This window comes from Dendronephthya gigantea, unplaced genomic scaffold, assembly GCF_004324835.1.
Source record: "Dendronephthya gigantea isolate DGI-Jeju-01 unplaced genomic scaffold, DenGig_1.0 000003F, whole genome shotgun sequence".
NCBI lineage: Eukaryota > Metazoa > Cnidaria > Anthozoa > Malacalcyonacea > Nephtheidae > Dendronephthya > Dendronephthya gigantea.
In genome coordinates, this window is record NW_021163013.1 from 3,264,404 (window position 1) to 3,290,913 (window position 26,510).

The 26,510-nt window shown below is 36.2% G+C and overlaps 4 protein-coding genes across 4 annotated transcripts in view; 1 reads left to right on the forward strand and 3 right to left on the reverse strand.

The window, feature by feature from the left end:
• Positions 1–245: 245 nt before the first annotated feature.
• Positions 246–1,396, forward strand: LOC114540170. Its single transcript, XM_028560444.1, has 2 exons — positions 246–431; positions 692–1,396. The coding sequence occupies exons 1-2, from the start codon at positions 246–248 to the stop codon at positions 1,394–1,396; spliced, it is 891 nt and encodes a 296-aa protein (XP_028416245.1).
• A 3,110-nt stretch (positions 1,397–4,506) lies between these two features.
• Positions 4,507–10,871, reverse strand: LOC114540177 (serum amyloid P-component-like). Its single transcript, XM_028560455.1, has 5 exons — positions 10,703–10,871; positions 9,166–9,363; positions 7,285–7,519; positions 6,127–6,506; positions 4,507–4,727 (listed from the first exon to the last, which is right to left on the reverse strand). Exons 1-5 carry the CDS (start codon positions 10,755–10,757, stop codon positions 4,507–4,509), a joined length of 1,089 nt encoding a protein of 362 aa, XP_028416256.1. The 5' UTR covers positions 10,758–10,871.
• A 998-nt stretch (positions 10,872–11,869) lies between these two features.
• On the reverse strand, positions 11,870–20,893 carry LOC114540189 (sushi, von Willebrand factor type A, EGF and pentraxin domain-containing protein 1-like). Its single transcript, XM_028560467.1, has 5 exons — positions 20,675–20,893; positions 19,781–19,808; positions 15,930–16,143; positions 12,331–12,695; positions 11,870–12,186 (listed from the first exon to the last, which is right to left on the reverse strand). Exons 1-5 carry the CDS (start codon positions 20,798–20,800, stop codon positions 11,870–11,872), a joined length of 1,050 nt encoding a protein of 349 aa, XP_028416268.1. The 5' UTR covers positions 20,801–20,893.
• A 2,485-nt stretch (positions 20,894–23,378) lies between these two features.
• The window catches only part of LOC114540583 (betaine--homocysteine S-methyltransferase 1-like), a 40,760-nt gene continuing 37,628 nt past the window's right edge, over positions 23,379–26,510 (reverse strand). Inside the window, exon 10 of the mRNA XM_028560722.1 lies at positions 23,379–23,529. Within this exon, the coding sequence (XP_028416523.1) occupies positions 23,445–23,529 (85 nt within the window). The 3' untranslated portion in view covers positions 23,379–23,444. The remainder of the gene's footprint in view (positions 23,530–26,510) is intronic.

Below are 26,510 nucleotides of genomic sequence, written 5' to 3' on the forward strand. Positions count from 1 at the left end.
CTACCCCTCTGCAGCATTCCCTCCCCCCCCCCCCAAATATTGCTGTAACACAGGAGACTGTGTTGGAACAAGAGGTATTAGAACTGTGGAGGAAACAGGCAATTCATCCAGTACCACCTTCATCTCTAGAGGGGGGGGGGTTTATAAGTTCCACGTTTGTGGTACCCAAGAAAGATGGGGGAAATCGCCCAGTAGTCAATCTAAAACCGTTAATTAAACAGTATCTGGCCTACGAGCATTTCAAAATGGAGGGCATTCACATGTTGCGGGATTTACTGAAAAAGGACGATTTTCTTGTAAAAATCGACCTCAAAGATGCGTATCTGACGGTACCGATTTGCAAAAATCACCAAAAATACCTTCGTTTTCTCTGGAAGGGCACAATGATGGAATTCAGGTGTCTTCCGTTTGGGCTAGCCACAGCTCCAAGGGTTTTTACAAAGATTATGAAGCCCGTTGTAGCAGCTTTGCGCCAAAGAGGAATTCGTCTAATTATATATTTGGACGACATCCTTATTATGGCGGAGTCTCACAATCTAGCATTGAATCATGCAGCCTCTACACTAAATCTTCTAGAGGGACTGGGCTTTCTAGTAAATTATAAAAGTCCCATCTCTCGCCTGGCCAGCAGATGGGATTTCTGGGGTTTTTAATGGATTCAAACTCCATGACACTTCAACCTCCGGGCGAGAAATTGCGAAAAATTCGCAAGAAGTGTCAGGGGCTGTTGGATCAAGGCTCAATTTCAGTTCGCGAATTGTCAAAATTCCTAGGCCTCCTGACCTCATCCATTCAAGCGATATTTCCAGCCCCTATCCATTACAGACATCTTCAGAGGTTAAAGAATATAACTTTATCCTCCCAAAAAACCTACGAGGCCTTGGTTGCCTTAGATCTCCCGGCCAGAGAAGAAATTCTTTGGTGGAGAAACCATCTCCATGCATGGAACGGCCGGGCTCTGTTTCAGGACAATGTGGACCTCATAATAGAGACCGATGCCTCGCAGAAGGGATGGGGAGCATATTGCGAAGGTGTGAGAACAGGGGGCCCTTGGTCCTTCAAAGAAAAGAAATATCACATCAACTGTCTCGAACTCCTAGCAGGTTCTTTGGCGATCAAAACGTTCACCAAATCCAGAGTTTGTGCTCATGTAAGACTGTTGATGGACAACGCATCAGCAGTTGCTTACATAAACAAGATGGGAGGTACCCATTCCCAAGCTCTCGCCAATTTAGCAATAGATCTTTGGGAGTGGTGCTTCCAAAATCAGTTGGTGGTGTCTGCTCAGCATCTACCCGGATACTTGAATGTGAGGGCAGATCAGGAGTCCAGAGTGATTCAGGACTCCAGCGATTGGAAGCTGGACCCATCAGTTTTTCAAATACTCTTAACCTAATGGGGGCCTTTCCAAGTCGACCTTTTCGCATCCCGACTAACTCATCAACTCCCAATATTTGCCAGTTGGAAGCCGGATCCAGGGGCAACCTATACGGATGCCTTTTCCATGAATTGGAACAAGATACAGGGATATGCATTTCCCCCTTTCTCTTTCATAGGCCGGTGTTTACGGCAGGTGATGTATCAAAAAGTGGACTATCTGGTGCTGGTAGCACCAGTTTGGGCCACTCAGGCTTGGTACCCACTGCTTCTGCAACTCTGCGTAGATTTGCCGATACTGTTCCCAGTATCTCCCCAGCTTCTGATGAAGGGCAATCAAGCTCACCCTCTGGACAATCTGCAGTTAACTGGGTGGAGGCTGTCGGCAAATGTCACGAAACTACAAGCCTTTCAGAGGACGCTAGAGACATTTTTTTGGCAGCCTGGAGACAGAACACCAGTAGCACCTATGCCTCTGCCTGGAGTAAGTGGGTTAGCTGGTGCGATCAACAACAAATTAATCCACTTTCAGCACCTATAGAAAGTATTTTAGAATTTCTTACAACGCAATTTAAGGATGGTAAGGCGTATATGTCTATTAATGTTTATCGCTCAGCTTCCTCCTCAGTGCTGCCTCCGGTTGATTCTTGGAAAGTTGGGGCTCATCCTTTGGTTTCTCAATTACTGAAAGGAATGTTTAATTCGCGCCCTCCACAACCAAAATACTCTCACACTTGGAAAGTTTCCCAGTTGTTGCGTTTTATTAAATCACTTGGGCCAAATGATACGCTCAGTCTTAAACTTTTGTCCTTCAAGTTAGTAACACTTTTGGGTCTAACAGCTCCAGATAGATCTTCAGATTTAGCGAAAAGAGATTTGAGATTCCGTACTTTTCATCCTGAGGGAGTGTCCTTCGCACTCTCTGGCCTCCCAAATACGTCTAAGCCGGGAGATTCGCCTAAAACGAGCTTTCATGCCGCGTTTAAAGAGGACAGGGACCTTTGCTTAGTAGAATGTTTAAAGAGTTACGAAATTAGAACTGGTGACTATCGTTCAGGTGAAAAACTTACAAGTAACAAACTGTTTTTATCCTATATTTCTCCTCATAATCCCGTATCGTCATCAACTTTAGCCAGATGGATAAAATCTTTGCTGCAATTAGCGGGCATAGATACGTCCATTTTCTCAGCGCACTCGTTAAGAGGGGCGGCTACTACGGAAGCATTAAATCAGGGTGTATCAGTATTAGATATTTTGGGTATGGCAGACTGGTCTCAGGAAAGTACATTTACCCGATTTTATTATAAGCTTCAGTTTAAGGCTTCACCTGGTAACGCGGTGTTAACAGCCGGTAATTCTTGATGGCATAATGGATGTTTTGATGGCTTTGAACATGCATTGTTAAATTGTATAACGAAATATAAAAAAATAACGAGTATCTCGAAATATAATTGTAGATTATGCAAGTCTGTGTAGCAGATGCAGTATAATATTAATTATATGAGAGATACGAGACGAGATTTAACAATGCATTGTCTTTATTATTCACTCCTTTAACAAAATTACAGTGAATTCAAAGAATATAAACTATAACAAAACAAAATATTTAATCATCCAGTCCCTTATTGCCGCTGGCATGCGCCTTCTCTTCGTCTTTTTGTGAACGACCTGCAAGGAAACAATTAACAATGCATAGGGTGGGATCAAAGAGGTGGGAATGCATTGTTAAATCTCGTCTCGTATCTCTCATTTAATTGGAAACATCTCCTATTCCCAGGGGCTTACGATCTTTTAAAATAGAAAAGAAAGGCGATATCCATGAATATTTGCAGCTTTTTATACACCATGTAAACTGTAAAGCGACTGGATCAATCGATATCATAATATCGATAAAAGCCTTCGTTTTAATTTTAGTTTTGGGTAAATTTCGGGAAACTTTTATTACTATAATAGGAGGGAAAATAAATCGCAACTTATATAAAACGCGACTTAAATAAGACGCGACTTCGACGTATAAATTATTCAAAATGCTTGTTCAATGACTTAGTTAAGATGCGTCTTATGTAAGACGGGCTTGGCTGGTTAGCAGCTATATAAACGGACAGCTCGACGCGTCTTATTCACTAGTCACGTTTTTATATAAGAGTTGTGTGAAATTGATATTATCATAAAAGATGCACGCGTGATTAAACCCGGGATTGCACATGCACGCGCACTAAAGTTTAGCACCGCGGGTAGCACAATATAGGCAACACGAGACATTGTGAGAGACACACATAGACACACACTGTCGGCGCATATCCACGAACGACTGAGTCACTTGTGATAAAATAAAATAAAGCACAAAACCAAACTACTCTGTATCATTGTCGTGGAAATCTGTCCCTCTAACAGCCCCGACGATCCCGCGAGGAGTAAAGAAGAATACAAAAAGGGGTTGTTTTAACAGTTGTATAAATGGCTCTATATAATCAGAAAGTGCCATTAATGTTACTGCTCCGACCCCCCAAATTTCTTAAATAGTTCGCGCTCTTTGGATTCATGCAACATGATACACAAAGAAAAAGATTTCGTTTATTTTGATCAAAGCTTAATCAATTTTTTTTTAATATTTTAATCATGTGATGGTAATTACGAAGGACTTTGTGTCGATGTTAACCCTAGTGGAAAATGATCATCTTAATGCGTCGATCAAAATACCACAATGCGAAGAGTGCGTTGTGCAAAATTTCGTTGTGCTTCTGCATAGTAATTCACACGGTTAAATATTCAATCAGATGACCCTAGCACTAACCCAAAATTTTTGGTAATTGCATGTAAAGCAGTTCAAAATTATTACCGATAGTCGGGACAAAACATAACTTTAAATACATCCCATCTATTTTACCTATTTACACGCAGCATCAAATGTAGTATAACGACTGTCTTAAGTACACAAAACACTTCTCGACGCTTCGACCTGAGGGCCTTTCGTCAGGAGAGTTAGTACGCAGTTACTAAAGGCAGTTGTTATACCTGATTTGACGCGAAGTTGCATGTTCGAAGACGCTGTCACGCTGCTATCCCTGCATGTTATGTTGGAGCTAATTTATACGTAAATCAAAGTTATTTATGTCAAGGAAATATTTTTCAATTATTTCCGAAAATGTCTTCGTTCGTGTCCATGGGATAATACAAAGATGACTTCTTAGTGATATTGTAACACATATTTTCATCCAACATGGCCGCAGGTGCAACACACCGCCACTTGTAGCCATCTGTGTCCAGACCGAGAACAAATCTTGCATAAGTGAAAACTTCAGTGATGTTTTTCGCACACCACTTATCTCGAAGACTCTGTACTCGATATTCTGAAAGAATTATGAAGCATATTTCTACTTGTGAAAGTTTGGTTATGGGTGTGTACACATTACTAGTGTTACGAAATGCGAATATATAATGTAATTTAGCATTGTTAAAAAACACAAGGTCAATATCGACGGGGAACTTACTTTGGGAACACGTCATATAAAATGAAGTGTAAAGTAAATATTATTATGACCATTCGGAATCACAAAATTACTTTTCCTGTCATAAGGTCACAGCCCATGGGATTTCCTCCCAAACAATAGTATGTTGTACAAAGTACAAGTGTCACGATTCAAGACCATAAGTTCTTGGCGGATACTAGTTTATGTCAATCATTTCTTTGTTATATTTTGCTAGGTTAAGCGCTTGAAGCCTTGCGTCACTAAAAATTTAATTCGATGAAATTATTTGTAAAATAGTTTATAAGTTAAGATACGGTTCACTGAGTAATAAGTTGATAATTGTACTTTAAGTTGATGATAAATATTTTAAGTTGTGAACAAGTTTTAACAGTGATCGATTAAGTAAAAGACCAACTTGACTAGTGCGTCACCGGCCTTAAGTAAACAAAGTATGAGAGCTGGACCAAGCTTCTAACGCCAACCCACACTTACAACCTAAAACGCTGATTGGATTGTGTGAATCACAACACCTTGCACAGGGCGTCTTCAAGATTCCCTCAAATTTTATTATAAAAGGAGGCGCACAGCAACAGAAACTTCAGTGGGCTAAACACGAGAGTGGACTAAAAGAAGTGGACTAGCGGAGTAAAAAGCATATGAAACGTTAAAAATCTCAACCTTACAGGACAGACAACCAAAGACAAGAACAGAAAACAACGAGGTCCGAAAGTACGAAGAATCCGAAGAAAAGAGAAGAACGGAAAAAGAAGAGTACATTATTGAACTTTAGTAAAACGTTGTAAAGATCTCCTACCTCGCGTAAATAAAAAAAAAGCTACATAACACTAGGGCCGGTTGTATGAAAGCCGGATAGCGCTATTTATTCATAGCTTTAAAATCGCCCGTTGTTTGCTATAATTTTGATCAAATCTTAGTATTCCTAAATCACGGATCCTCTTTAATAGGTGTTGTTTCTAAAGCTGAAATTTTAGCACTTTTCGAGAATTTTTAGAACTGTTGAAAAAATCACTACTGGTTGATAGCACTAACTGGGTTTCATACCACCGGCCCCTGGTTTTTTTTCTTGCTGTTTTTTTTCTGCTGATGGTAGAAAAATGAACATCTGTGATCCTACACATGAGTTTGCATTTTGTCAAGAATGGCTGACAATGGCGTGTCTCTGACGAGAAACGGAAAAGAAATACTGTTTCAAAGTCATGCATTGCTTATTCATTGCAACTAAAATAATAAATAAAAATGAGATTATATCACAAAATACCTGGAATCTCTGCTTCGGATCCATGTCGTACAGTTACGATACCAAATGTATGATTTCTGAAATTTCTCCATTGGAGAAGATTTCCGTTAACATTCAGGACCCCGAATGCCATTCCTTGTATAATATTTGCTGTCAAAAATTGGCTCCAGAGATTTAACCCTGCGAGGCTTCCTTGAAATGCCTGGTTGCTATCAAAACGGCTGCCATAACCATCCAATTCCTGGCCAAGAACCACGATGCCTTTGGAGGGTATTGTAGAACCTGACGCTTTGTGATTCGTTCCCAGGTTTTTTCCGTCTTGATAAGTCTGGACTAAACCATCACTGTTTCTCCACTGCAGGCAATAAAAATGCCACGATGTGTGGTTGGAAATCACAGACCTTAAAGATAGAAATACAATACAATTTAATTGATGCCTTTCTCGGTCAGGCATACAATCCTGGCCAAAACCATTGACTATACGCTCTAATTGATTTTTAGTTTTTTACGCAAAACATCAACATTTCTGTGTCGATTTTACCACTCGCCCCCCCCCCCCTCCTAATCAATGTTGAGTCCATGCTAAATGCTTGAATGAGTTTTGACACATCACCCAACATTGATTTGTGGAGGAAAGGGGGAGAATTTTGAAATACATTCCGTGATTGCTGACTGTAGAGTCATTTAACACCGAGTGTCGTCAATGTTTTCACCAGGATTGTACGTCAAGTATGAGATCTGATTTTACAATGTTGTGATGAAGATTCGCAGTAGTTAACGTATAATGAACTCTTTGGCATTTCTGTGCGTCTGGGACATCATGATTTTTGTGTAGCAGGAGTCGAAAGAGAACAAATCAGACGTAATTCGTAAACCTTCTTCAGAATTTCGTTTTAATGCACGGTAATAAACATTGATTCATTTACGGTTCGGAAGTTTACTTTGCTGCTGAAGCTCACTTAATTGCACTCACTTTCACGAATAACAAAGTATTGCTGAATAATCTCCGGAGGCTGGTCAAATCTCCGGATTTGCGTAATTTATAATGTCGAACTTTTTGTCTTTATTTTGGTGTGGGAACATGGATTATGTAATTTAATTGCTTTCTTATAGAGTAGCTAATATTTATTGTGCATGATTTTTTATATTGAAATTGAGAAACAAATGTCCATTACTAACCCGTTTTTCCCCGAATGCTTGATAGAGAGGTCCAATACAAAGTCATTGTATAAAAAGACCCAATTTCTCATCATACTTGGGCTTGAGTAGACAAATACGCCAGCATATGTGCGCAAAAATTTTGCCCAAAAACAAAGGGAAAAGAACCTGATTGCTTCATGGACAGCGTCTTTTATTAATACGTAGTTCTTGTCCGAAGCGGAGGGAAAATCCATCTGGTATACAGACATCGACCCTAGCAAGAAAAGTTGATAAGCAGCAGGCTAATTATAGGACACAGGAAGAAATTGATTCACATTTATGTGAGTATGACTATCATTGACTTCACATCAGACGGAAAGCGACAGGGAGCTGGATAGGATGGTTAAAATTTAGTAAAGGGTAGACGCAACTAATGCTTTTGATGAAAATAATTTTATATCGAAGGATAGGCCGCTATGTCGGGTAAAATAATGGCCTTTTTATTTACTGATGATGAGGGAAACCGTGTGTTTTTTTGACCTGCGACCGCAGTTGTTGCTAAAATATAAAATTAACTTCAAAAACGGTAGAAAAATTCTTTAATCTCAAAAAATATATATCTTCGCCACTCTCCTGTGGCTTCCAGGATCTTGGTGCTTGGCAAAGCATAGCAACGGGCATCAAATTTCATAATTTGCCCAACCATAATTTGCCCTAAGGAAAATTATGAAATTTAATGTACGCTGGTGTGATCACGCGTAATCATGGAGATTTGCGACCCTCCACGTGGGGACCTCATGCCCAATAGGAAAGCAGAGAAGATAAATTTTGACATCAGGTATATAACAAAATACATTGTACGTTAAAAGGGCTAAACTATAATGTAACCTGATTGGTTTGGCCTGTCTCGCCCAAGAGCATTTTTATGAAATTTCATTTACAATATTTTGATATATATTCGCAACAGCTAGTTAACGTTCAACTTGACATTTCTGTGGGTCTGGGATTTTTTTGTGCCGCACGAGTCACAAGAGGAAAACGACAACGGACTGGTTGAAATTTCGTAAAGTTCAGACGACTGACGTTTCACGTTTTGGAGGGAAGTGAAATGGCATCATTTAGAACAATATCAATGATGAGCTGAAGTACTAGCAAATTTATCATGATACATTATTTTCACGTTCAAACGGCGTAGATTGCATAATGTATCCCGCTCTCGAGGTCTGTATCTGACTTTGTTCATGATTTAAGAAGTGTTATTCTCAATACTCATTTTACTAATACGAAGTTTTAGCAACGACTACGAGTACGAGATTCGTCATTCATGGCGTATTCAAACAATTAACGCGCGAGAATGACGAATCTGGTATACTCGTAGTCGTACTCGCAGTCGCTGCTAAAGCTGACTATTGTTGTCTTCAGCTGCTGACTTAAAATTTCTCCAGCTTTCCTCTTATTGTCTACAATTTTATCAGCCTAGGGCAATTAATTTATCAATCGTTATTTTTCGTTCCACGCTTAGAATATCGAGCTGTTGTCTTTGTTCTGCTTTATTATCTCCAGTTATTTTCAGGCCAATATTAATCATATTTTAATCTAGCAAGTTCGTTCGAAAATTGAACCGCGTAAAGTGATGAACGAAGAATATTAGGCCCTATTGATGGTACGAATCTGAGAACTGTTTGTTGTTCATAGACAAACGTTTTTCACAAGGTATGTTTGGATTACGCAAGTACATTTTGGTTGGAACCCGCATAATAGTATAAAGTGACACAAATAATGTAACCCTGCAGGCATTTTCACCGGTGACTTACTGGAGCTTAGTGTAATAAATTCTATAAATGTATTCGTTTCGTGTCATGGCGAACGAAACGAGGTAATCAAAACACTCGGGAAACATGACCTTCGTCATATACTTACGAGAGTTGTGTAGATCACTCGAGGTTTCTTGGAAGACTGTGCTTGCCGTAACCTTGGATTTTATTCCATACCACGCGAAGACATTACCGTTTTCAAACAATGGTCCTTTGTTTGCCATTAATGATAAAGCATGGCCATCAATTTTATAGCTCCAAACATTAAGTCTACTTTGATGGCTATTGTGCGCCATACCACCATCTAAAATTTAAGTGACCATACTAGTGTACCTGCAAGGTAGGGGTTTCTGTGGGCGTTATAAGCGAATAAAACTACATAGACTATGACAAAATACGACTTGCTACGATTTCACCGGTAGTATTCTACGTAGTCTTACCCTTTATAGTTTGATTTATCAATTTTAATTCTGATAAATAAATGAAAGCAATCCTGAACTTAATTGTTCTAAATATATAATTCACGTTCCTATAAGTTTTTTCCTATGATTAAATGTTATCGCAGGATATGTATACAGAAAAATTAATAGAATATTGGTGTGATTTTTTCCAGCAGAAGATAGTAAAAAAGGAAATTTTTAGGATCGAAGGCATTGTCCGTGGTTGTTTTTAGTTGTTTGCGCATTGTTTTTAAATTCTCTCACGTTTCTACGTGTGCTCTTACTCTTAGAAAAACAGGGCAGTCAAACTCACTGTCAAAGCACGCTTTTTACATCCGTTCGACAGCAAGGAAGCAAATAAGGATCAACATTAACACGTCGCATAATTAAAGTAGGAGATTTCGACTTGATTCTGTTTAGCATTTCATTTGTCTTAGCCAGTCACATATCAATAATGTTACTAGGCAATTACAGGTGTACGTGGATTATCTTTAAAAACACTAAACTGTGGCTTAATTTGTGGCTTAATTTTATAATTTACAAATCGAAGCAAGTAGAAACTGATAAACTGTACATTTTAAATGCGCATGAAATAATGAGTTATTCTAACAGTACTATTATTACAAATATCACGGATAGATGAGTGAACATTGAAACTTATAGTGAAACAAATTACAGTAAAAAGGCATAAAAACAAACGCAAATGGTAAACAGAATATAGATCGAAATATCGCAACTGATCTTATAGAATTTTGTTATAACCTCGTAACTGATATGTTTCTTATTTTTTTCGCACGATATCAAAACAACTAACAGCCAAACCACATGTATTGAAGTTAGACGAATCATGGATTATGCGCATGTAACTGCGCAAAACCACAATGCCTCACAACCCTACAAATTTGCTTTTTTTTGCCTACTAGCATTGTTAAATATTTAACTTATTGCATTGTATCATACCAACGCCTAAAAGAAAATAATGGCGTTGATCGTTGAATGGCGTAAAATCACTCAGCGAAATTCATTAGCTTCATCGAGTTAAGGAACACATTTACATCCATTTTTAGCCTCTAAAATGCTTTGTACAACGCAAATTAACCCAGAGTTAAGATGGGTTAGGCGTTTTTAACCCTGGGTCAGCGTTAACCGGCTTTTGAGCAACCATCCACTGAGCATTATTAAATAAAATAGCATAGCACTTACGTAAGGAAAGTCTTCCTTCTGCATGAAAGGTTTTACTTGAAGCTACATCATGCATAATGGAGACCAAGGAACCATCGAGATATATCTTCCAGTGGCCAGTATCGCCTGACCATGTCGTAGACAAATGATGCCAGTATGCTGGAGATTCATTCCAAAACCATGGAATCTTTGCTTTCCTTTTAAAATTAATAAATGATTAGTTAATTCACGGTGGTCATATTTGGCAAATTTTCTCCCAGTATAGAGGGCTCAGTCTTCTTCAGCAGTCTTCGCATCAAAATTAGAAAATTTTCGTTTTACGCACTTCACACTGCTCTCAATTTTATGTATGTTGTCCGCTGACAATATATGAGCCTACACGAGTGGGGTGAGATTTAGTTAATTTAGACCAGCGTGGCTAGCGACTCACCGCCGACATCTTATATTTATAAAACGAATGCGTAGACGAAAATTCTCAAAACGATTTAAGGCAATGTAATTTTCTTTTTAAGAGATGTAGCTAAATTACTAAAAAGTCTTCAAAATGTAAGTCTATGAAACGTCCATGGAGTGTAAAACCCTAAAAGCTTACTAGTTGCGAAATTTACATATCTCAAAAGTAGAAATGCTTGACAAGTTTCAATTGCATAGTGCAACAGGGCTAATGTTAAGCGAGTAAATAAGTCTTTAAGGTGCTACACGACAAATTAAAAGGTCATTATTTTGCCGCATATTATAAATATGAAAATATCTAAATATCTTAACACACTTAATATCTGTTTTTTAGCTAGAGTCTAGTTCGAAGCAAAGACATCAGTGTGCCAAGTATGCTTTAGTGGTTTCAGAGGTTTGTTTATGGTAGAACCAAGGAAGAGTTTTTGCCGCAATATACTCAAATTAACTTCGGTACGATTGTCCGTGCTGTGAACTAGAATTAGAACAGTCATACATTTCTAATTCAACATATTTCAATATTTCTAATTTTTAACTATGCAAATGATCTTTTTTGGTGTACCACTTTAATAGTACCATTCCTAAATATAGCCTAACTAGAAGTTCCCCATTCCTCCAGACCCATCCCTCAGGAGGTAATCGGCGATTATGACACATGACATCTTCCCTCATTTACGCAAGACACAACTTATAAAAGTTATATTTCAATAGAGAAAAAAAACCTGTCAGACTACTTCAGTCTAATGGCGTTTCAACAGAAAATACCAAAGGGATTATTAAGACAAAATTATTTGTCAGAAAAACTTGCCTTGCAAAAGTGCCGATTATTTTCAAGATGAAATATTCTGCAGTAAAATAAAGTGATACCAACTTTGTTCCGTTAGCACTCCTGTAATCAACATATTCCATAGATTTGGAGTCATATTGCGTCCTCTCTTCGTGTTTTAACCAGGTTGTTATTGTGAAAGCCTCAAGACTTGAAATACTTCCTAACTTTATCATGTTAAATTCGTTTGATGATGGTTTTTTCATGATAAAGTCATAATCAGGATCTAGAGTAAAAAAAAGTTAGATGCATGCATGACGTCAGACGAGCCAGTTTTCAATTATTATGTACCTACGAACATTTTACAACCGCTAAGTGTACTCCATTTGCTTTGAGAAATTTCAAAAATAATTATTAATATTCGACTTACTCTTTCGAAGCGGCTTACACGAACTTATTAGTTCCTTGCCAACCACAGCATGATAGCTGTCGTCAAGGAAACGCCAATTAATAACATTTCCAACTTCGTCAGTTAAACAGCTTTGTGGATTGGAATTTATATCGAGATCCGCAGTAGTGGACTTTAAATCACTCCATACATTTAATTGACTCAATTTGCCCGAGTATGAACTCTCGATGACAAAGACACCATCAGCTTTCAACGGTTGGCCAGAAGAAAGACCATCACCACTGTACACTAATATACCATCAAGAGAAACACTGTATATTCCAAGAGACCATGTTACCGCCACGTGATGCCAATAACCGTCATTTATTGGCGGAATAAAGAAATACCTTAAAAATAGCATTAAAGCCTTGGGATTTAACTCCACAAAAATTTAGTAAAAAGTATAACTAGGTTGAACATGAACAGTTTGTCTTTGTAACAGGTATGAGCAACTGACTGACTTTCAGTATACCTCCCCCCATAACTGTATTTATAGAAATACGGAAGTTTTCCCGCCGAACTTGACAGGCAAAGCGATGTAATGAGATTTGTAATTGAATCGAAATATAACATTTGTATGAAATCTTTTTATTGAGTGGTATTATAGAAAAAATGAAAATTATTTTCCCTGTGTTTCTATATTATAGTTACAGAAACACTTGTGGGAGTTTGCAAGAACTCAAAATAACGTGGAAAAACTCGCCCATTATATTTCTCGTTCTCCCATCCACCCACGCGTGTTTCTATAACTGTATAGAAACACGAAAAAAGTTTCTATTTTTTAATCCCCGAGCCAGCGCGAAGCGCTGTGCGAGAGTACTAATCCCGCCCGGTTATTAGGAATCAAACCCGGGTATTCTGACAGAACATAGGCGAATCCAAAGTTGCCCAAATGTCATGGACGTTTAATGGTCATGTTAGTTTTGCGCATGCACGAAATTTGAACGAAGAAAGAATGGTCGACTACAACTTGCTGATTGGCTAAGACAAAAAGAGAGCATGCATGAGAGTGTCAGCATTTTAACCGTCATTTTGCAAACTATTTTTTAAAAATATTAAATGAAATCATGGAGTCAAATATTAAAACAATAACAAAAGATTTAAAGAACATCACAGCACAGAAACAGTTAGTGGAATAGCAACGACTCGTAGTTTATAATCTTTGAAGTGGTAGGTGTCTACTGATATTTTGCTTGTTCAGTGTTTGCGGTAAGAATGCATTGTTATTTTAACAAGTACGAGCTTGGTATGTCGTTTTACTAGAAGCTAACCGATCGTTTAAGGCTTTACATCATCGCTTAAACTTTAAAAAGAGTTCTCAAAAGTGTACTTCAGAGTTTTGATAAAATAAATATCACTTTGCAGCTTATATAGTCGCTAAAATCATTGAATAAAATAAATAACTGAAAAACGACACTCGACGTTTAGTGCTTGTATGGTTATTCAGTATAATTAATTGTGCTGTTTTGATGTTTTGAAGGTTTAGCAATAGAAAAGTTTAACACTCACTTAAACTGCAACGTAATGCAACTGGCAAACAGGAGATTTCTGTTCACCTTTACGACTGTTTTTGTTTCCGAAAAATTTGCACGAGTTATTTCATAATATTAGCGTAGAAAGTTAGATCAGGGTAGCGCACGAAATATTTTGCTTCCTTTAAAATTGCGAGGGGTTGCTGCATGCATGTATTTCTAGTATTAAATATTGAGCCACACGATTTATTTTTCAAGGTACAAGAGAAAGGAGTTATTTATCTTTTAAACGACATCTTTTTTATGCCATGCATAATAGCCAGAAATGGCAAAGTAATTGTCTGTTAAAAATTGCCCGTCGAAAGCTACAACATTCTCTCACCGCCTGGAATTTAATTCCACAATCTGATTGGCTTAAACACGCATGATTAAAAGTCTACTAGAAATACATGCATGCAGCAACCCCTCGCTATTTCAAACCAAGTACACAATTTCCTGAGTTAACCTGACCTAAACTTATATTATGAAATGACACTAAACTCAAATCAGTCTTAAAGTTTCCATCATTCAATACAAAAATAATCACAAAGCTAGTGTAAACATTGCCCGTTCAATTTTGCTGCATTATACCATGCCAGCAATTAAGTAACGGTTTAAAATCGAAGTTTCAAACGATTAAAACAGTACAAAATCTTCACAGACAAAGAAAAAACTTCAAATGTTATTTCATTCTGTAATTGCAGTCAACGCCGGCGGCTAAGTTTCAGTATACTTTATAAATATAGTGTGTATTTTTGATACCAAAATTCAAATTACACTTTCAAAAACACTTTTTGAAGTTAAAGCAAAGGTGTAATAGCCCTTCACAGGTTTATGCGTTGGCAGAAAAAGCTGAAAATTTAACAAATGGACGGCATACAAAGCTGAAAAGTATACAAATACGGCTCATTCTTACCGCGAAACAAGTACAAGATAAACAAAGTAAACACGTACCCTTTGTCTTTGAAAACATTTATAAGCTTGCAGATTATGAATTATTCCTCTTACACGGCTTTGTTTTGACTGTATCCACGTTCATCTTTGCTATCTGTCATGCTTCATATATCTTGTTTCTTCTCGTTTTACTTTCTTTGCACAAAGTTTATGAAACGTTTTTACAAAAATGTTTACGAAATGACAGTTAAATTGCTGACGTTCTCATTGAATTACAAACTTTATGTCTTAGCCAATCAGAACGTTCGTTGATTACCAGTCTACACTCGTTCGCATTTCACGCATGCGCACAAGTACCATGACCATTGAACGTCCACGGTCCACGACATAGAATTTGAGCAACTTTGGATTCCGCTATGTTCTGTCACAATACCCGGGTGTAATAAATCTCCCAGCGGAATTAGTACCCTCGCACGGCGCTTCGCGCCGGCTCGGGGATAATAGATTCCAATTTTGAAAAATTCAAATTTGCTTCGTTTTACCTGCCGTTTTTCAAGCAGGCAAGTTTGATTTCGGTCACTAATTTTGACTTAATGGTGGCTTAAATTTTGAAAAATGTATTTCATTATTTCTTGCTGTTACGAACTGAAGAAAGATATATCATTGGGAAGCGAAATTACAGCTCTTTCATATTGCATAAGGATTAAATCATTACATTGAAAATATCGCTCCCATAGGTCTGGTAATTTCATTCATAGGGATTTTTTCAGAGACACTCGCTGTATATAAGAACGACGATAACCCAATTATCTAATTTCGATGATTATTAATTCATTTCGAAGACAAAAGGATTGTTATTAAGTGATCAAACACGCGTCGATCATACAACTCATTAATCAACATTGATTAAAGAAGTTGCAATATATTTGTCTTCTAATTTCCAAGTTTCACGTCACTCACAAAAACACTTAATAAATGTGAAATTTGCATGAATTTCCATAAAAAAGACAAAACCACGAAAGAGTTAAATAATTTCCCATAATGTTTTGCCTTTGGCCGTCAGTGGTTACGTCGAGTGGCGAAATTTATTTTCCTTCAACCTTTTTAAATGTTAAAAACGCATAGAAAGCAATTTCGTTATTCCACATGCATAATACAAACACATATTTCTCATACTTTTTAAGCGATTGGACTTCAACGATTATCTTTTCTTTCTTCATTTTAAGCATAAATTCTTCGGCACCTTCCCTCGTTCTGTAGGAAAAAACTGTCATTTCGTCTGCTTTCAGCGTATTCATCCAGAACATTAGTGTCATGTTGGACATCTTCGGCACATTTTGATCAAGTAGAATAAAGTTTTCAGCGCTTTCAAATGTGAGATCAAAATCTCCTGCAAGTGGATGTAAAAATCATATAATGCTGTACGAATTCAGTTACTAAGGTCCCTTTCACTCGATGTATTTTATAGTAAAACTCAAAGGACATTAGCCGAATTTATAAAAATTATTCGAAGACGGATTTCCGTCTGAGACACAAAACTCGATGCAGACGGTTAACAGGTCTTAATATAAATTCGGTAAACCGTAGGTTCTTCGTCTTAATTTCTCCGTCCAACTTTTCCGTTCAAACGACTCGTCCTAAATTTATATCTGACGAATAAATCAGACAAATTTTTGCCCAAAATAGAAATAAAAGACTGGTAATTAAGCTTTGCGGAATACATTGGGATACAAACGAGTTACCGGTCTTCGTCGAGTTTTGTGTCTTAGACGGAAATCGCTTAGCCTACTCGCAGACTGAATTGACGGGAAAAATTTCCGGCCCCCTAATTCGGTCTGCGAGCAGATAGAAATCCGTCTTCTAATATAAGATCGATCTTTATCAAGGGCGCCGCGAGAACGATAATTATATTCCTGGGGCCGGTTGTTCGAAAGGTGGATAAGTCGCTATCCAACGGATGACTCACTATCCAACGGATAAGTTTTATCCATTGTGTGATTTGCGTTGCTCGAAGCTTGGATAACTTTATCCAGCGGATAAAAATCGCTATCTACCGGATAAATTTATCCAAGGTCCGGAGGTAGTTTAAATCCACTATCCATGGAGTGGATAAATTCAAAGATACAAGGTAACACTGTAAACATTTATATAAAATAGGACAAAATGCCATATTCCTGTTACTGTGTTTCAACAAACTAATACACATCATTATTGTATTCACTATTAGAAATGTTTTCGAAGTGCAATTTGTCGCAGCAGCGTTTCACGTTGCCTACACATTCCGTTCCGAGCGGCGATTTTTTGGAGATCCTCGCATTTATAACAGGCGGTAAATTTACTATACGCTTCTAATCAGTTTATAAACGCGAATATGCAAAGAAAGATTCAACCTATTCCAAGGAAACTTGCTAGTATCTAAGTAATTTCATTCACGAACATTAATGTAGTGTTCCTAAATTTGCTATGGAACCGAATAGCAAAGCGTTGCAAGGTCAAGGAATAAAATTGCAATGTGTTTAATTAATAAAATCACTATGATGTAAAGTTCGAGCAAATCACTTGTTCAAGTCTTTTCCATTCAGTAACTATACTCGAGAATTCGTAATGATTATGAATTCAATGTTGTAAATGCTTAGCAACAGCTGACGTTGTGGTACGAAATTTCAGGATAATCCTGTTTTCTTCCGGTATATTTTAACTTATCTATAGGATAGCTATCCACTTCACTATCCACGCTTCGTGCAACGCGTTTTTATCCAATGGATAACTATCCACTGAATAGCAGATTTATCCGTTGGATAGGACTTATCCGTTGGATAAGTTATCATCTTTCGAACAACCAGCCCCTGTACTAGAAATACATGCATGCAGCAACCCCTCGCCTCGGTTAAACGAAATTAGATAATGATTGTTAGAAATTTTATGTGGTTTGGGGGTTTTGGAGGGTACATGGTATCTGATGGTATGTGAGAAATAGAAATTGATAAAAGTATGGAAATATTTTTCTGCATGTGGAAACACTGTAGTCATAGCAACTCGCAACGGCGGTATATTTTTAAAGAATCAATGTTTGCCCTCATATTTTTTTGAAAAAAATGGCAAAAATACGACAAGATTCTTACATTTTTCTTGAAGTTAAGTTACTCATCTATAGTCAGTGTTATGGTAAATTATTTTAATTATTAAATGCCATGAAATATAACATCAGACGTCTCATACAACGCTTCGACCGGTTTTTGTACGGGAATGTTTTGATTTTGTTTTCTTTTTGTCATTATGAAAACGGAGTTTATAATGAAATTATAATGTCGTTTATCACATAACACATACAGATTTATAGTGAAAAACATTTGAGAATATAAAAGTTGTGTTTACCACAAAAGAATTACTTTTTAAAGCTGTGCCGGTCTGCCGGATGAAATATTATCAAGTGTAAAATATTCCCAGTTCATTATACACGGTGAATTTGGTCGAAAATTTGATCTTGTTATTTGTTAAATCGTGAAAAGTCTGACATTATTCGAGTTTCCCCCTAATTTAGTAAAAATAAATATATTCCATACCATAGGCGGCCCAGAACTGATCTCACTGACCTCGCGCTACGCTCATGTTGTCTGAACAGTCTTATATTATGACAAGGTAGGCAACTCTCACGCCAAATAAGCTAAAAACGCACGACGGTTGACCCAAACACTTTCACAAAACCGCAAATATTTCATAAAAATATGGCGAATAAGAAAAAAAAGTACAACACATTAAACTTGAATAATTTTATTACATTTATACTATATTTTTAGCATTCAAATGTATTCCTATGCATGTATAAAACGTGAATGTTTTTTGGGTTTCTGGCAAATATATTTCAAAACCTATGCTGGGGACACCTTGCCTATACCTTCGTCATATTTTTAAATTGAGAATAGAAAGCTGATTGGCTGTCGTTTAAAAAGAGCCAATCAGCTTTCTATTCTCAATTTAAAAATATGACGAAGGTATAGGCAAGGTGTCCCCAGCATAGGTTTTGAAATATATTTGCCATAAACCCAAAAAACATTCACGTTTTATACATGCATAGGAATACATTTGAATGCTAAAAATATAGTATAAATGTAGTAAAATTATTCAAGTTTAATGTGTTGTACTTTTTTTTTTCTTATTCGCCATATTTTTATGAAATATTTGCGGTTTTGTGAAAGTGTTTGGGTCAACCGTCGTGCGTTTTTAGCTTATTTGGCGTGAGAGTTGCCTACCTTGTCATTATATAAAACTGTTCAGACAACATAAGCGTCGCGCGAGGTCAGTGAGATCAGTTCTGGGCCGCCTATGTCCATACCTATAAAAATATAAATTTGTAAATTTCATCAAAATTTTGCTAAATGACAGTTATTCATTGACGTTTGAAAATATAAATTTTTGTCTCGACCAATCAAGAGCTTAGCAGTTCACACTGGCGCATGCGTAAAACGTAGAAGACCGTCCATGGCGTGAGGTCCATTGCATAATGGCGGGCGACTTTGATTTCGCATTTGCATATCGTGGGTATAAATATCCGAGCGGAATTAGTACCCTCGCACAATGATCCGCACCGGCTCGGGGATAATTAAAGGCAAACTTAGCAAATGATCCTATAATAGGCTTACGGTCGTTTTCCACTTCAACCGTATCCTAGCAAAACGTACCGTATCTTTTTAGAGTCATCAGTTCTGGTCGAATACTCGGAAACACATAGAAATACGATACATTACGCTACGTACTGTTGAAGTGGAAAACAGGCCTTATTCTCATGCCGTGAGAACAATTTATTTCAAAGGGAATAAATAATGCAGAACACGTCAACATGCATGAATAATATACAGGATCGTATAGTTGGACGGTCTAACTGGAGGATGCATATTCATATAGTGCTGTACTCATATTAATTACAAAACGTAGGAAGAAAAACTTAGAAATCATCCGGGCACAAGATGAATAATATGCTCCCTCGAATTAAGCTTCCAGCTACGCCTCTAATAAAAATAATAAAATACCTTTTTCGGTGCATCGTTCATTGTATACCTGTTATGAAAAGAACACCCTGTGTTATGCTTAATAGGTTTCGGCAGGTGACTAAGTATTTTTCATTTCATCGATTATTCTAAGACGCATTACACAAGAAATATAGCTACATTTTGCACATGCAAATTACGGTGTGATAATTAAAAAATAATTTACAAGCTGCTTTGTCTCTTTCGCATTTAAAGTAGAAGAGCTTTATCTTTTACGCCCCTGGTACACGGTGCAAATTTTCTTTCAACTTGCAATGCCGGCAATTCTACTTTGTTATTCAAAATGTAAGAATTATTAGCGTCTATGCAGTAATTAATAAAAATAATATTTTCTTAGTTTCCAAACTTACATTTCTTAAAAGTAGAATTGCATTGAAAGTTGCATGAAATTAAAAAATTGCACCGCGTAACAAGACGCCAATCTTTTTGCGCTTGTATAGTAATCCTATCGTGAAAATTAATGTAACTTCTGCAACAAACCGGCCATAGCCAATTGCATCTTGTCAAATGGCAGAAAAACATTATGCAGAATTAGGATGATTATTTTCAGTGGCGTAGCCAGCCCGACAATTTAGTCGTGCTATGCTAATATTTTGATGTTGATTGCCTGTGAAAACCATGAATTTCTAAAGAAATGAATTGTCTTAACCGCGTATGTATACGGAAGTAAAAATCAAATATGGCCTTAGCCACCAATTCATTTTGCACCACCATATTGGATTTTATTTTTTGTATGCAATGCATGCTCTGGTGTGCGGAATTTGTATATAAATATCATCATCATACATTAAGTACTGAGAACAAAACTAACATCATTTTTTTACTATTTCTGCAAGTCCCGCGATCTTTGTTCGTTTATATGAGTAAGAAATCTACCTTCTGTGGCGCAGTGAAAAAAACATAATCATAAGAGGAATTCTTTTGCAACCCTCTTGAGGTATCAAAAATGACATCGTGTAGCATCTCACAGAGACTGGCGTGTCCTTTCGGTAATCTTTCCATATAGTTCAGAGATCTGCAACATGGTTCTTGTACGCACGATATTATGCAATCAATTTCGTTCGAAACCTGTGTCCTCTTTAGAACTGAACTGTTGAGCCGAGAGCCTGTTTGGTAGAAAGATAATTTATTTAGCTGCATGGAATTAACGTAGCTAAATATCTTATATTATTATATAATTTCTCTAGCTATAGTATTAGTTGTTCACATATTTAAATATTAAGCATATTATGCATTGACTTAGTGGAAGTGAATATAGACCCTGAACAAGTTAATTTCGTCGATTAAAATGAGATATTTTTTATTACCTTCGAGGCTAGCATTGAAGCAGAAATCCAAACAGAGTCCATTGCGACGAAGGAAAACGAGCAGAAAAATTATTACTCGGTTTTGGAATGGATGCATCTTTACTCCCAATCCTTGCCGTACATCACTTTGATATAGTCGTACTAATCAGCGTGGCCCAATTTCGAAACGACTCTTGGGGCATTTAGTGGCATTAATAAAATATTGCAGTGGTCTATACATCCAGCCAATTAATTCCCAATTTGTGCTCAAATGTTAACCGGAGACGTGTCGAGTTTAATCAAATTTTGCTCTCAGGCACCTGCGGCTGTGTTTATATGATGTGACGAATCATAAAGATGTACTTCATAGCCATCATAGACGGTTTTATTTCGTGTTATTATAGTTATGTCGACAGAGTGAAACGTTTCGTTTCGAAAGTTTCCAGCTGTGACAACTAATCATAATCACGCTTTGTGACGTCATTATGCATAAGGTCTATTTTATTCATGTTACGCAGTCAATATTACTAAAGCAAAGTTTGTTGGGATGAATGTATGAACGAGAGAGTATTAATTTCTTTTGTATAATTTAAATAGATGGCAGCATAGGGCTGTATAATTATTATTATTTCGTCTGGAAAAGGTTATCTTGCTCGCTCAAAAATTCAGCTTGTCCGCTCAGAATTTCATTTTGCGAGCTCAGAATTTCATCTTGCCCGCTCGTGATCAAAACATTCATTATATAAATCAAATTTTGGAAAAAGAAAGGATTTTGCTGACTGAAATTTCATTTGTTCCTCAATTAATTATTGATTTTTGGAGTGTTTATGTTTTTCTACAGGCTGAGGTTAGTTTCATATTCCAAGGTAAGTTCCGATACACTCAGTCAAAATTCAATACTAAATGTGAGTCAGGGATTAGTGAAATAGCCAAACTTAAGTAGGAAAATAAAGAATATCATAAAGTGGGCGATTTGAATTGAAATTAGTTAGAAAATGAAAAAAAAACACGCCCATAGTAAACGACTATTAGCTATTATTGATATTTACCATCTGGAACAAATTATAACAAAGCCAACACGAGCTACTACTGAAACGACATCAATAATAGACGTATTTATCACAAGCATTTCGAAAAAGTTAAATCGAGTGGTGTGTTACGTACTATATAGCATTAGCGACCACTACATGATTTAGGCCAACCTCGCAAGCCAAGCTTTTGAATGCTTTAAAGATGCAATCAGCAGACCGCCTCCTAAAATTGTTGAAACTAGATTCTATAAAATCTACGAAAAATTCTCATTCAGAAGGGATCTATTCTATTAATTAAATTCGTCCAATATATACTGAAGCCAAACTAGACCCATGCAAACAATTAAAATGTGCAAAAAATGAAGAAATATGTTTACTTTTATTGGTAATAAATATGCCTCACTGGTGACACGAAAAGCCCTTGGCTGACAAACGAAATTAAAAACCTAATGAATCATCGAGATTATTTAAAAACTAAAGCGACTAGCCCCAAGTCTCGGTATTTCTATGAGGCAAAAATTGCACGAAACAAAACCAACCAAATAGTAGAAAAAAATTCCAAAATAGTATAAACAGCAATAACAAAACCCATGTAAAGCAACGTGTGGAAAAGTGTCAACCTCATTCGAGGTAAAGGATCGATATCAAAAACAACTAATGTACCATCTTTGAAAATAAACAAAGTGGCGTAGCATAAAAATTACGGTGGCGTAGCCAGCCCGACAATTTGGTCATGCTATGCTAATATTTTGGTGTTCATTGACCATGAAAACAATGAATTTCTAAAGAAATGAATAATGATAATAACACAAAATTTGCATAGCATTACTAAATCGCCAGGCTGCATAGCTACGCCACTGAGAAATTATAACAGAGGAAAAAAACATTGCAGATCCTTTTAACAAAGAAAATCTACCTTAGCCACTAAAAAGCTTTTGTGATTATGTTCAACATTCTACATACGATAGTTTTTCTTTTAGTAGCCTATTGAAGTTAGTGAAAATGACACTCTAAAGTTGCTATATGGTTTAAAAGAATCAAAGGATTGACCATATCCGATTATATCATTGTCATATTGACTCTCAAGATGTCTCAAGATTGGCTAGAAGTGCCTCACGTGAGTCACATAATCTTAATCCTTTAATATAAATAAAAAATATTTCTATCAGAATATATATATTTATATTATACTATATTAACATATATAGCTAATATATCTTGTACACAAAATGCATGCAGACTGCATGCACGTATTACACTTCATGCATGTCAGGATTGTAAAAAGAAGACATTTTCAACGTTTATATAAACGTTTAGCCACAGCGTCGTTTATTTCAATAGCTCAGCAAATGCGGGGCAATAAGGTTGACCAGACTCAGGTTTTAATTTCATCCAATATTCTTCTTTTCTCGACCTTATAAAAATATAACAAGAATAACAACACAAATTAGGAGCTAAGCTGAGTTTCCGCATGTCTATGAGGTTTTAGGTCTCAAAAGCTTTTTGCGGCACATCAAGTGAAGTATAAGATTTTGCCTCCGATACATAATTAGGTTAATTAAACTTGTTCGCCTACATAAGAAATACTAGCAGTAATCACAGATTAGTGATGTGCGTTCGGAATGTGTTGATTTCGGTTACCGATCATTAACAAAAATTTTACCATTATAACGTCACAGCGTATGTGATGGCTCATATGTATAATTAACAAAAAAATGTCAAAATTGAGCGAGCACATGGTCTCCAGTTACTATGACGACACCTATAATAACCTAATAAATGCCTGTCAATCTGGCTTTCGATCTTTTTACAGTACCATAACAGCGTTTTTGGAAGCCACATGTGACTGGTCTGTAAATATTAACAACGGCCTAGTGAATGGCATTGTCTTTATTGATCTAAAAAAAACTTTCGACACAATTGACCATGAAATCATTCTTTTAAAACTTCAAAATTATGGCATCGACAAAAATAGTCCTAGTTCCATTCCTATCTTACCGATCGAACTCAAAAATGTAGAGTCGGTGATCAATTGTCAAATTCTGAACCAGTCACCTGTTGTGTACCACAAGGTAGCAGGCTAGGACCCCTTCTATTTCTTATTTACATAAATGATCTACCAAATTCTCTGAACCATGCAACACCAAGGATGTTTGCTGATGATACAAGTCTCTGCTATGCATCCAATTCGGTTAATGACCTCCAAAATATCATCAACTTAGAATTGAAAAATGAGTAGTTTGTTACAAATGAATTAAGCCTCAATATAGTTAAAACAGAGTTCATGATAATCGGATCTCGGCAAAGAATAAGAAATATAAACGAAGAAATAAATGTTAAACTAAATAGTAAGGTAATTAACAAGACAAATTCTGTTAAATCCTTTGGAGTACATATAGATGCTAATCTAACCTGGTCAGTGCATATCGACAATCATTGTAAAAAGATAGCTTCAGCAATAGGAGCATTAAAACGTATTATAACTTATATTCCAATGAGTACGGCTATCCAGATCTCCATGCACTAATACAACCTCATTTTGACTATTGCTGCTCGGTCTGGGAGGAACTTGGCGAAACGTTAACCAATAAACTACAAAAACTACAGAATCGAGCAGTTAGAGTCATTACGAGGACTAGCTATGACACCAACGCAGGTACATTACTTAATACTCTATATCTGGACCACCTCTCATTGACACGAAAAAAGTTAAAAATTAACTTGATGCTTAAAACTCTAAAAGGTAATACTACTGGCTATCTACAGAGGTTTTTTTCAATTCGCAATTCAGACTACGATCTTAGAAATCCTGAAATGAAGTTGAATCTTCCTAAGCCGCGTACCAATTATTTAAAGCGAAGCTTCCACTATAGTGAAGCATTACTGTGGAACACCCCTCCCGAAAATTTACGAAAATTACAATCACTTTCCCAGTTTCGGAGGGCTGTAAACGAATACTTTAATACTTAATCTGAACTACCACACGGCAATCTTTTAAATCAGTCAAATTTTAACTTGTAATATTATGTAATTAGTTATAAGTAATCATGTATTGTTAATCCCTTCATAAGCTGGCATACCGAAGATTTTGCCGTGTGTAAATACATTCGTTTGATTGATTGATTGATTGTTTGATTGATTGATGGATTTATTGGTTGATTGATTGATTGGTTGGTTAGTTGGTTGGTTGATTGATTGATTGATTGATTGATTCATTGATTCATTGATTCATTGATTCATTGATTGATTGATTCATTGATTCATTGATTCATTGATTCATTGATTGATTCATTGATTGATTCATTGATTCATTGATTCATTGATTCATTGATTCATTGATTCATTGATTCATTGATTCATTGATTCATTGATTCATTGATTCATTGATTCATTGATTCATTGATTCATTGATTCATTGATTCATTGATTCATTGATTCATTGATTCATTGATTCATTGATTCATTGATTCATTGATTCATTGATTCATTGATTCATTGATTCATTGATTCATTGATTCATTGATTCATTGATTCATTGATTCATTGATTCATTGATTCATTGATTCATTGATTCATTGATTCATTGATTCATTGATTCATTGATTCATTGATTCATTGATTCATTGATTCATTGATTCATTGATTCATTGATTCATTGATTCATTGATTCATTGATTCATTGATTCATTGATTCATTGATTCATTGATTCATTGATTCATTGATTCATTGATTCATTGATTCATTGATTCATTGATTCATTGATTCATTGATTCATTGATTTATTGATTCATCGATTCATCGATTCATCGATTCATCGATTCATCGATTCATCGATTCATTGATTCATTGATTCATTGATTCATTGATTCATTGATTCATTGATTCATTGATTCATTGATTCATTGATTCATTGATTTATTGATTCATTGATTCATTGATTCATTGATTCATTGATTCATTGATTCATTGATTCATTGATTCATTGATTCATTGATTCATTGATTCATTGATTCATTGATTGATTGATTGATTGATTCATTGATTCATTGATTCATTGATTCATTGATTGATTCATTGATTCATTGATTCATTGATTCATTGATTGATTCATTGATTGATTCATTGATTCATTGATTCATTGATTCATTGATTCATTGATTCATTGATTCATTGATTCATTGATTCATTGATTCATTGATTCATTGATTCATTGATTCATTGATTCATTGATTCATTGATTCATTGATTCATTGATTCATTGATTCATTGATTCATTGATTCATTGATTCATTGATTCATTGATTCATTGATTCATTGATTCATTGATTCATTGATTCATTGATTCATTGATTCATTGATTCATTGATTCATTGATTCATTGATTCATTGATTCA

Bases quoted from the DNA above. Each gene is read 5' to 3' on its own strand.
- LOC114540170 (XM_028560444.1), top strand. From the start codon at position 246: ATGGAGGGCATTCACATGTTGCGGGATTTACTGAAAAAGGACGATTTT. The intron at 432-691 runs GTTTTTACAAAG...CCTCCGGGCGAG, and splicing joins GGCTAGCCACAGCTCCAAGG to AAATTGCGAAAAATTCGCAA.
- LOC114540177 (XM_028560455.1), bottom strand. From the start codon at position 10,757: ATGCATGATGTAGCTTCAAGTAAAACCTTTCATGCAGAAGGAAGACTT. The intron at 9,364-10,702 runs GTAAGTGCTATG...CTTAAATTTTAG, and splicing joins AGAAGGAAGACTTTCCTTAC to ATGGTGGTATGGCGCACAAT. The intron at 7,520-9,165 runs GTAAGTATATGA...TTTTCTTGCTAG, and splicing joins GAGTGATCTACACAACTCTC to GGTCGATGTCTGTATACCAG.
- LOC114540189 (XM_028560467.1), bottom strand. From the start codon at position 20,800: ATGGAAAGATTACCGAAAGGACACGCCAGTCTCTGTGAGATGCTACAC. The intron at 16,144-19,780 runs GTATTTTATTAT...ATCCACTTGCAG, and splicing joins TGAACGATGCACCGAAAAAG to GAGATTTTGATCTCACATTT. The intron at 12,187-12,330 runs GTAAGTCGAATA...TTTTTACTCTAG, and splicing joins GTGTAAGCCGCTTCGAAAGA to ATCCTGATTATGACTTTATC.